Raw genomic sequence first — 12,172 nt, 5'->3', positions numbered from 1 at the left:
CTACATTTCCTGTTGTTCCATGCAAAGTAAATGGTTCTCTTCAAGCATTCTCCTCTCTTTTACAGTTATAGCCACTTGGTTCACACTTGCTTTTGCTGCAGTTTTAAACACACTGCATGCTCCCAAAATGCATGTTTCCTACATCTTTCTATTCTACTTCCTGTTCCTCTCTATAAAGCTGCCTGAATGCAACTGGATGGTGGTGCCTTTAATCTGAACTCATTAGAGACAGAGGCAGGCAGATCTCTGTGAGTTGAGGCTAGCTGGTCTACAGAGAGAATTCCAAGACAGTCAGGACCATTACACAGAGAACAGAGAAACTCTGTCTCTAAAAACTAAAAGAAAAAAGAAAAAAAAAGCTGTCGTCTGGAGACAGTAAGCAATAATCATGCCATAGCTTGCATATTATGCAATCTTGAAATTTCCTCTTCCAACATCTGGAGCTATAGCTCAATGACTAGAGAGCTTGCCTAAAATGTACAAGGCCCTGGTTTGATTCCCACCACCACAAAAACAAGAACATTTGAAATTTCCTCCACTCAATAAATTAGTTCATTCCTTTTTAATTCAGCCTTACTCCAGTGTTCTTGACACAGGCAGAATGGGCTGGTTCACATATTGGTGGGCCAGGAAGCAGGTGCAAACTGGAACCATGGGCTGTTACAACCTTCAAAGACTAATCCCTAGTGAGCTACTTTCACCAGCCAAGTCCCACCGTCTAAAGGTTCTACCTCCTAAAACAGTACCACAAGCTGAAGACTCAAAAAGAGAGCCTGTGGGGGAACAATCCATTTTTAAATCATAAGAGAGGCCTTGTTAGGACATGTGAAGTCCTGACTCTGCTCTGACACCTCCCTAGCAATTAGGTGCCTCTTTCTGTAGGGTAAGGGCAGATGTCTGGGTACCCACTGTGGTCTCTCCTGACATCAGAAGACTGCGTACCTCCCTACTACCTGATAGGAATTAAAGTCTTGGTTCCCTACTCAGTTTTCTTTGATACCACTCTTGCTAGAAGCAGAGGCAGGGAAATGGAATCGAGAAGAGGCACAGCTGAGGCTCCTTGACGCAGCCTGGCAAGGTTTATAGTCTAGACTCTATTTGGCCTATGCTGGCAGGGAAAGTCTGTAGTTTTCTTTTAATCTTCTTGTTTGGGAGCAGGCAGCTAATATCTTAAAGTCATCTGTCTTGTGCTCTTCTGGGATCTTTTTTTGCATGTTCTTATTGTCACTTCAAGTTGCTAGCCTACAAGTCTTTCTGGAATATACTGAGGAAAAGAAAATAAAAGAACTATAACATGCTGTTCTTTTTGTGTTGAGGCTCCCTAACTAGTCTTTATTCTTTAGTCTTTACATATTTTCTTATCTCTAGATATTAGCCATTGAACAAATAATAACTAAGCTATAATCCATAGACCCAGAGAGGATAGGCATAGAAGGAACTAGACAGGACACATGGATCTCCCTGGGAAGAAGAAATAGATTTTATGGAATGGAGCCAAGAAGAGGGATATGGGGGGGAGTGTATGACACCAGGAGTATAAGGTAGGGAGGCAGAGGAGAGATGATATTAACGGAGGGAGGGAGGGAGGGAGGGAGGGAGGGAGGGAGGGAGGGAGGGAAGGAGGGGAGAGACAACTATAATTTAAGGACATTTGAAGGGTGGTATGGAAACCTAGTGCAATGGTAAGTAACAATAAAATGGCTCCTAATGATATTCTGCTATACTCATAGATTGGTGCTGTATTTGGCCGTCATCAGAGAGGATTTCTCCTGCAGCAGATGGGAACAAATACAGAGACCCACAACCAGACATTACATAGAGAAACAGAGATCTTGGAACACACAACTCTAAACCAGATGTCTCTATCAAATCCCTCCCCTCAGAACTCAGGGAACCCAGAGGAAGAAGAATAAGAGGATGAGTAGGGAAGACAAAGGGAAAGAACTCACAGAGACTGAAGCAGCAATCACAGAGCCTACACTGGTCTGCACCAGCTTCCCTGCACATATGCTACAGCTTTTAGTTTAGTCCTTATGGGACTCCTGAATGTGTGAATGAGTGGGGCTCTGATTCTTGTGCCTGCTCTCAGGGCTCTTTTATTTTTCTGTTGGTTTGTCTTATCCAACAAGACAAAGATAGTATTTGTTTTATCTTACCATATTGCATTTTGTTATGTGTTGTTGTTTGTTATCTCTTAGAATCCTGTTCTTTTCTAATGAGACAGAAAGGGAATGAATCTGGATGGGAGAGGAGGTGTGGAGGCAATAAGAGGAGTAAAGAGAGGGGAAACTATTTCAATTACATTGTATGAGAAAAGAATCTATGTTTAATAAAAGGAAAAGGGGGGGCTGGATAGATGACTCAGAAGATAAGAGCAATGGCTGCTCTTCCAGAGGTCCTGAGTTCAATTCCCATGAGATACATGGTGGCTCATAATCATCTATAATGAAATCTGGTGCCTTCTTCTGGCCCAAAAGGATACATGCAGGCAGAATATTGTATATATAATAAATCTTTTAAAAAGAAGGAAAAAGTGTTATGCTGTTTTATATATAATGTTCACAATCTGAAACTGTATTTAACAGAAGACAGGAAAGGCAATGGTAAGTCTACTTTATCTTCCCCAAAGTCCCTGCTTCCTCCCCGGCCCCAGACAGATTCTCATGTAGCCCTGGCTGGCCTCAAACTCACTGGGAAGCCTGAGGATTACCTTGAACATCTGATCCTCCTCTGCCTCTACCTCCTGTGAGCTAGGATTACAGACATGTTCTACTATGCCCAGTTTACCTGATGCTAGGGGCTAAACCCAGGGCTCTGTGCATGCTAGGAAATACTCTCCCAATTAGGCTATATCTCCAGCCCCTAGAAGGTCTGTTTTAAGAACCTTTATTTTACGACGTGCCAGGTACCATCAGAACAGATGACCCCAAACCTGTAGTACAGAGCACTATTTTCAAATCCCTATTAACTTGAAAGTTCAGAGAACTCCTATTGGTCATTTGCTAGCTAGATGTCAAAATTATTTAACCACTGTTATTTTAGCAGCAATCTATATCAATGGAAATGACCACTATTTTACATGGTTGAAAATAGATAAGTAAGATGCTGCATTAAAAAACAGCTGATCTGCCTGGCATGGCCTCATTCCTGTAACCCCAGAATTTATGGGGTTGATACAAAGGGATTACTAAATTGGAAGCCAATCTGGTCTCCATAGCAAGATCCTGCCTTAAAACAAAAAAAAAATTGATACCACATAGTTTTCTCAGTAACTCTGAACCTACCACATCAAAGTGGTTATAAAAACTGAATTTTAGAATCCTTAGATTTAAACAAGCTTTGAATTAATTATTTGTCCTTCATTTTCTTATTTTAAAATGCATTTTAAACTACATTAATTTTAAAATTAAGAAAAGTATGTATTAATACATAAACTAAGACTAACCTGTAATTTCAGTGTCGAGATGAATCTATCTTGGGTTCTCACTTCTTGTTCTAGTTGGAGAGTATTCTGGTTTTTTCCAGCTTCAGAAACTGGAGCCCCGAGACCAAATTGATGTTCTTTGGTGGTAACCTAGTAGAAAGAATAAAAGATAATGGAGAGGCATTCCATTTAAAACAGAGCTTTGACTTTTTACAGCAGTAAGTTTTGAAATTTATTAGCATTCTATTTAATTTATATTTTCTATTGTTTTTACCTTTCCCATCAGTAGAGCAGAGTTTACCAAGTATGCATTGTTAAGAATTTATAATATAAAACCTGGGACAAGTAAGATAGTTCAGTAGTCAAGAGTGCTTAATCAGAGGACTGGAACTCAGATCCCAGCAATCACATGGGGAGGAGAGAAGCTCACAAATACCTCCAGCTCCAAGGGACCTGATGTCTCCTTCTGCTGCTGTGTGTACCCATGCACACATGTACTCATGCTCGAACAGACACACACAAATACACACATGATGTGGGATTCCCCTCTGTGTGCTCAAATACCATTGGTTAGAGAAACTGTCTTAGGCCTACGATACAGTAGAGTAGAGCTAGGTGGAGAAAACTAAACTGAATGATAGAAGAAAGGAGGCGGAGTCAGGGAGAAGTAATGGAGCCTCTGCCAGAGACAGACACACTGGAACCTTGCCAGTAGGCTACAAGCCTCATGGTAAAATATAAAATAATGGAAATGGGTTAAATTAATATATAAAAGCTAGCCAATAAGAAGTTAGAACTAATAGGTGAAGCAGTGATTTAATTAATGCAGTTTCGGTGTGGTTATTTCGGGAGTCTGGGCAGCCAGGAAATGAACAAGCAGCTTCCTATAACACACACAAAACTTTAAAAACAAAACAAAAGACCCATTCAACAAGAGAGATACCATGACTGGTACTGAAAACCTAGATAACTAATCAATGCAAGTGAAATCATGATTACTAGAGGAGAATCTACTAATTCTATTCATCTACTACTAACTTACTAAACCAACATAATCCCTAACAACAATCTATAAACATCTGTCCTTACAGCTACAGATAAGTGTAATCCTTACCCCACATCAAGGAAATTTCTCTTTACATCAGATGGAGACCACTACAGAAAACCACAACCAAGCAATGCAGAGTTGTGGAGCCCAGTACCAATGGATACAACTACAAAACACTCCCACACATTGCAGACAAGGGGGCAGAAAGATTGTAAGAGCCAGAGAATCAGGGAGTTTGCTGTGAGATGGTGTCTCCTAATAACATCAGAAGTCACACCCACAAAGTCTCACCAATGTGACCACCTAAGTGTGAGTTGAACAAGGAAGACACTAACAAACATGCCAAATTGGACAGAGAAAAGCCAGTGAGGTGTCAACACGACACAGAACTACAGGCAACTGAGTAAAGTTGGGAGCAGGAGAGTGGTATTCCCTAGAGAACAGCCAACAATTGGTTGTCCGGTGCCAAACTGCAGTGCTGAACACATATACACAAGTAACATTATATGGACTCAACAGGTTAAAATTTGAATATATGTGTGTGTGTGTGTACACACACGTAATGGAAATTGATAATAAAAAGAAACTATGAATTTAAAGGAGAGCTGGGCAGGAAATATGGGAGGCTTTGGAGGGAGGAAAGGGAAAGGGGAACTATTATAATTAAAATACAATCCCCAAAATTAAAAAAGGAAAAAAAATTATCTGTTTTCCACATAAAACTATGATACTGAGTATGCTTTTTAAAAGACACATGCTCTAGCCTATCACTTTCCTGAAGAAACATGAGTTGGTAGCAAACAAAGAGTGTTACCTCCAAACCTCTGTCTGTCAAGTATGTTAGCCATTAGTTCCATGTTAGCTTTTGCCAGCCATCCATAAGGGGATACTTTATCCAAAACATTTACAATTTCTATAAATAAAAGGGCAAAAGAAATATCCTAACAGAAAAATTGAAAAATGAATATGAATATTTACATAAACATTCAACAATACCTTTAAGAACAGTGATTTTCAACCTGTGGATCATGACCCCTTTAAGGGCCACATATCAGACATCCTGCATATCATATATTTACATTATGATTCATAACAGTAGCAAAATTATGGTTATGAAGTAGCAACAAAATAGTTTTGTGGTTAGGGCCAATACAACATGAGGAACTGTAATAAAGGGTCGCAGCATTAGGAAGGTTGAGAACTACTGCTTTAGTGAGATGTGATATGAATTAAAATAATTCTGAAGACACCTTTTAGCCATCACCTTGACATGCTTGGGATTCAAACTCAAGTCCTCAGGATTACACAGCAAGCACTCTTATCCAATGAGCCATCTCCCCAGATTCAAATGTTAGAATATCTAACTTATCATACCTATAAATCATTTGTGGTAATATAAAATGATAGTTTATGGAAATCAATTATGCAAATATATTAACACTAGAAGTATACATATAGCTTCCATTCAAATAATTTCATCGCTAGAAACTTACCGTACAGATGCACATCTACTGTACAAGTGTATACTAATTAGTGTACATCTAACTTAGAACAAATGCTCTAAGTTTTCCAGGTTAGCATAGTAGCCCCACTACTCCATAGCGTTTTACTTATCAGTATCTAAGAAATTACATCATTTAGAATAGTAATATTCTCTTTCTGGATCAAGTCATTCATTGTATTAAACCGAGAATTTGGGGGCTGGAGAAATGGCTTAGTGGTTAAGAGCACTGGCTGCTCTTCCAGAGGCCTTGAGTTCAATTCCCAGCAACCACATGGTGGCTCACAAGCATCTGTAATGGATTTGATGCCCTCTTCTATCATTCAGGAATACATGCAAATAGGGCATTCATATACATAAAATACATATATAAATCTTTTTTAAAAAGTGAGAATTGGGGCTGGAAAGATAGCTCAATGGTTAAGGTTCTAAATGCTCTTCCAGAGGACCAGGGTACAATTCCCAGCACCCACATGGCAGCTCACAGCTGTCTGTAACTCCAATTCCACTTTCACACAGACATACAAGCAGGCAAAACACCAATGCACATAAAATAAAAATAAGTATAATTTTAAAAAAGTGAAAATTTTCTAAGAACATCTGAGACCTTTCCCACACCTGCAAGTTTCCTACTGGTCTTCCTGCTCCATAAAACTTATTCTTTACCCTAAAATCAAGTTAATCCTTTAAAATGTTGACAGGCTGATCAAAAATACTCCAATGGCTTTCTATTGCAACTGGGATAAAATCCACACTTCTAAAGACCCTGTACTAGTTGGTCCCTGCGTTCTCTTTAAAGATCTAATACTTTCTCCTTCATTTATCAATCAGATTTACTGTTTATCTTTCTGTTCCTTTAATGTGTTGCTCTGATCTGAAAAACTGTAAGTCCCTCAAGTTCATATGATGAAATCCTAGCTCCCAGAACACACGCTTAGCATTCTTAAAGCCCTAGGTTTAATTCCTAGAACCAAAATAAACAAACGAGGCCATGATTAATTACCCTGATAGAAAAGGCCTCAGTCTTCTCTCCCACTTTGTGCCATGAGGAAACAGTAAGGGATCTATGAACCAGGAAACTGACCCCCACCAGACAGGAAATCTTTTGCTGCCATGATCTTAAGAATTCCCAGGCTGCAGAACTGCTAGGATTAAATATCTGCTGTTTACAATCCACCCAGCATACAGTGTGTTGCTACAGTAGTGCAAAATGAACTAGAATGTGCTCCACTCCCATTGACTTCATGCTCTCTTCCCATTTTTCCTTACAGTCCCACAGAGAACAGTCTCTCCTTAGCCTTTTCCTGGCTGACATCTCAACCTCTGCTCATTGGTTCAAATGTTAAAAAGTATTTTCTTCCCTGACTTCCTAAAGGAGGTTCTCTCTTGACCACTCTCTACTTAGGCTAATTGCACTCGTCACTCTTGAAATCACACTATTTATTTGTTCACCTGTTTACTGTCTATTTCTTTCTATAAATTCCAAGATGTCACCGGGCGGTGGTGGCGCACACCTTTAATCCCAGTACTTGAGAGGCAGAGGCAGGCAGATCTCTGTGAGTTTGAGGCCAGCCTCGTCTACAAAAGTGAGTTTCAAAGCTACAGAGAAACTCTGTCTCGAAAAAAACAAAAACAAAAAACAAATTCCAAGATGTCTAGGCTATTGTCTGGCTGCTATGTTTTAAAAAATGTCCACCACAAAGTTGCTCTATGAAACATTTGTCTTTGCCAAATAAAATATTTAGAGTTAATAAAACATTTTCAAAATAATGAATTTTGATTAAACAAAGCCATTTCTGTTGTGAGGTGAAAGCAAACCTGAAGACTAATAAATTAATTAAGTATTAAAATCAAAATATATAATGTAAGCTTTTAATCAGCACAATTGCAAGAACCAATCAGACAGAATAAAAGTCAGAGGAAGACTAAGGTTGTGGTCGGTACACTGCCAAAAGAAGAAAAGCATGCTTCACTCTTTTCAAGAGACCCCTTTCAGAATCAAACACTGGGTCTCTTAAGAAAATGCAAATAATAGCTGAGCATCCTTAATCTGAAGTCAAAACTGAAATGCTTCCAATTCTAACTTTCTGAGAAACATGACGCTACAAATGAAAAATTCCATACCTGACCTCATTAGAGTAGCCAAAGTCAAAAATATGGTGCACCAAAAGTGTTACATAAAGTTACCTATAGATGAATGACCTGTTTAGATTTGGCCTCCATCCCTGGGAAGTATCACGTACATGATATATCCTAAAGTCCCCAAACTCTTCTAATCTTGAGCATTTCTCTCTCTCTCTCCCTCTCCCTCTCCCTCTCCCTCTCCCTCTCCCTCTCCCTCTCCCNCTCCCTCTCCCTCTCTCTCTCCCTCTCTCCCCCCCTCCCTCTCTCTCTTTGATTTTCAAAACAGGATTTTTCTGTGTAGCTTTGGATCCTGTCCTGAAACTTGCTCTGTAGACCAGGCTGGCCTCGAACTCACAAAGATCTTCCAGTCTCTGCCTCCCGAGTGATGGGATTAAAGGCATGTGCCACCACCGCTCAGCCAATCTTAAGCATTTCTGACAAGTGATATCTAACCTAATATACATAACCACTTCAATATTTGCCTAAAGCTAGGGCCAGTGAGATGACTTAATGGGTAAAGGCACTTGTGCCTGAGTTTGATCCCCAGGACCCATATAATGAAAGGATAGAACCAACTCTCACAAGCTGCCCTCTGACTTCCACATGTGCCCTGTTCCATGTGCATACTGTGGCAAGCAAGCAGCCAGGCATAAACACGCATACACACGCATACACACACATGCACACACACACACACACACACACATACACACACACAAATATGACTTTTTTTAAGAAAAGGAATTCCCTAAAGTCTATGCAAGTGATGAAGACCTACAGCATAGAAACAAGACATAAATTACTGTTGATTAGTAGAGGGGGAAAGGGATGAAGAAATGAGGAAATCCAGGTAAACAATGTGTTCTATACTGTGACACAGCATAAGAAGAACAGATAAGTTAATTTTAAACAAGGGGTAAAGTATCTGAGGACTTCCTATCTAGTGGGACTTTAAAGTTAAGATTTTATGTTTAAAAATATCAAAAAGGCCAGGTGGTGGTGGCACACGCGTTTAATCCTAGCACTCAGGAGACCGAGGCGGGTGGGTCTCTGTGAGTTCGAGACCAGCCTGGTCTACAAGAGCTAGTTCCAGAACAGGCTCCAAAGCTACAGAGGAACCCTGTCTTGATGGGGGGGGGGCGGGGGGGGGGGGGTTGGAAAGGTTGAGAAGGATAAGGAGGCATATAGGATCAAGATACAATGAATATGTATGAAATGCCATCATGAAACAGACTATTTGTACATAACTTTTATAAATTCGTTAAAAATATATCACGTAAAAAGACTAAGCACAGCAATGGAATGTGTGCCTGTAATCCTAGTACTGGAGAAGCAAGGGACTAGAGGACCACTGGGACTTGCTGTGCAGCCAGATTAGCTAAACTAAACAGCTCCAGGCTCAGTGAGAGACACTACCTCAAAAATCAGGTAGAGAGGGACTGAGGAAAAAAAGAAACTGGTATCAACTTGTGGCCTCCACATACATACATATATACGCGTGCATATAACACATACACAAGCACACACATAACACATAAACAAACTGAAATACATATTATATATTTGGAAAATGTCTATTATATTGACAGAATAATTGAAAATACTGGAATGTTTTCTATTCAATTCTGAAATCTGGTTCTGCAAAAGCTAAACTAGGTTAAGTTTTTATTTTCTTTTAATTATGATTCTCTCCAAAAGTTTACGGTTTAAAAAACAAAGAAAACCAAAACAACAAAACTTTCTAATGATTCCGATCCAACCTCCAAGCTCTTCTCCTTTCTACAATGCAGTCTCTAGAGTAAAGAATCAATTTATCTCCTCAACGCAGCATGAAACTAAGACCTTTGGAGAGGTAGTGTGAATCGAGACCTCTCAGAAACACAAGGAAGGAGTTAGTTGTTTTCCCAAGGCCTTTCTGGATGAAAGGGATTTAGTAATTTAAGACTAAGACTAACAGTGGTAACTAAAAACAAGAAGACCCACCCTTCCTTCAAAACACGAGGTGGATATATTTTAATATCCATAACCCTAGCAAAGAGTATCGCCAAAAACAATTTTAAAGTCCTAATATCCACAAACAGTAAATCATGGGATACTTTTACAATTGAACATCAACCCGCAAACTATCAGGATAATTTTTTTCCTTTTTTTTTTTTAAGTTTTCTGAGACAGGGTTTCACTGTTTAGCCCTGGCTGTCCTGGAACTCGATTTGTAGACCAGGCTGGCCTCAAACTAACAGAGATCTACCTGCCTCTGCCTCCCAAGTGCTGGGATTAAAGGCATGCACCACCACCGCCCGACAAGGATAAATTCTTTAAGTGTTGAGTTAAAGTAGCTGTAGAATACCTGTTCCAACTCTATAAAGTTCTGTAACAAGGCAGACTATGAGGTGTGTATTCACATAAGATGATGATCGAACTATTAAGGCAAGCAAGAAAATGGCTAACACTGCCAATCTGGGGAGCGAAGGGTTGTGACCCGTGAGGGAATTAATAACAACTGTTCTAGTGGCCTCCACTTGTGGAGGACTTTAAAATCGAATTGTTTTCAAACAAACTAGGCAGAAGGCAGATAACAGAACCCAGAGACTTTCTATGCCTGTTTATATTCTGGGCTACAACCATGATTCTTCTTTTGGAAAATAAGTAAAACATGTTTTTGAAAGTTTTATTAAATAATATCAAGGGTTAGCGTTTGAAAGAAATATTGGATGTAGTATTTATCTTCTTATCTCTTTCTCAATAATTAAGATCGAAGGAGTTAGTGCAATGCTCAATTAAAAAAACAATTGTGTTTTGTTCTTGAAGCAGAGTCAAATGTGGTAACTGCCCTTTATAATAACAAATAACCTATTCTACTTTGAAATTACTGTGGCTTAATTTCCTGAAGTGGACAAAATGTACTCGAAACCCTGAAACTGGTAGAATAAGTTTAAATCAACGAATATCATGGGACACGCAAATCTGCAGGGAAGGGCGCGATAAGAAAACACAGAACACCGTCACTGGTGCAAACTTTCTTAAAGTCTAAATCCTTGACTGAAGGTTATATACAAACACATATATAATTATGTACACGTACTTCGGCATTTTTAGGTAATCAAGTACACGACAGCCACCTATTTGAGACGTAAATAACTTTTCCAACAAAAGCCAGCCTATCCTGCCTTTTCTCTATGCAAAACTCTAAGAGAAATTATGAGATTTTCATGCAAAATCTCAATCTCCGCCTTCACCTGCCTCCCAGTCTATAAAGAAGAGACTGAGGGGACAAGGGGTCGGGAAAAGACAGGTTGAGCTTCCAAGAGCCTCAGCTTGACCCCACTGTCTCTAAGCAAAACAGTGTCTCCCAACACCCAGCTGAGGCAGGAAGCGAAGCGGTCACCATAGGAACTGGGCTCAATCCTTAACTCCACAGAAAGGTTTGCTCCAGGAGGCCGTCGCCACCCCCCACCCCCACGGCCCACCCCGGGCCACCATCAGACCCCAACACTTCTCCCCACCCTCTTGCAGCCGCCCCGGAGGGGCTCTCCTCTAGCCCGGTGCACCTCCTCGGCTTCTACCTGGAGCTCTGGAGCCCTCCCCCGGCCTCCCAGGCCATCGCGCTCCTCGGAGCTCATCCCGGCTACTGACGGGCCTCCCGCCCTGCGGGAGATCTAAGCCGGCCCCGGCCTCCATCCTCCGCCCCTGACTCCTCCTTCCCACGCCGTGGACCCCGCCCCAGCGGAGGCGGAGGCCCGGCGGGGCGCTGAGGGAAGAGGGCGGGAGCGGTTAGCTCCCGGCTGGCCGACGCCCCGCCCTCACGCTCTGTACCTGAGGGGGGCTCTCCTTCCACCTCCCCGGCGCCTTCGCTCCGCTTCCGTCCGGCGCGCCCCCAGCCCCCGTGCGCACGCGTACCTGGCTCGACACGCCCTCTCGCGGGGACTACAAATCGTGCGCGCGCACCGGAGCACGTAGCGACGTGTACAGCGGCCGGCCCGCCTTTCTAGGGCTCCGACCAGAGGCCTTGTCCTGGCCCATCCGCGCCGCGCAGGCGCACGCCCACGCAGCGCCTAGATGGCCGACCCGTGCGTCC

General features: G+C 41.5%; 1 protein-coding gene across 5 annotated transcripts in view; it reads right to left on the bottom strand.

Moving 5' to 3' along the window:
* Tsga10 (testis specific 10) overlaps window positions 1-11,999 on the bottom strand; it is a 91,306-nt gene extending 79,307 nt beyond the window's left edge. Inside the window, exons 1-2 of one of the 5 annotated variants that reach the window (XM_050134690.1) lie at window positions 11,911-11,999; window positions 3,446-3,574 (exon numbers count right to left, since the gene is read on the bottom strand). Coding sequence is in view for 4 of the 5 variants with exons in the window: in XM_050134688.1 (XP_049990645.1) it covers window positions 3,446-3,574; window positions 11,601-11,717 (246 nt within the window). In the remaining variant the exon portion in view is untranslated. Of the gene's footprint in view, window positions 1-3,445; window positions 3,575-11,600; window positions 11,775-11,910 lie in introns of those variants that run through there. The other 4 variants (XM_050134687.1, XM_050134688.1, XM_050134686.1 and 1 more) reach the window with 4 other exon arrangements.
* Window positions 12,000-12,172: the final 173 nt, after the last annotated feature.

Source organism: Alexandromys fortis, unplaced genomic scaffold, assembly GCF_014885135.2.
Source record: "Alexandromys fortis isolate MF-2015 unplaced genomic scaffold, M_Fortis_MF-2015_v1.1 scaffold_20, whole genome shotgun sequence".
NCBI classification, from domain to species: Eukaryota; Metazoa; Chordata; class Mammalia; order Rodentia; family Cricetidae; genus Alexandromys; species Alexandromys fortis.
This window is presented reverse-complemented; position numbering and strand designations above follow the sequence as displayed.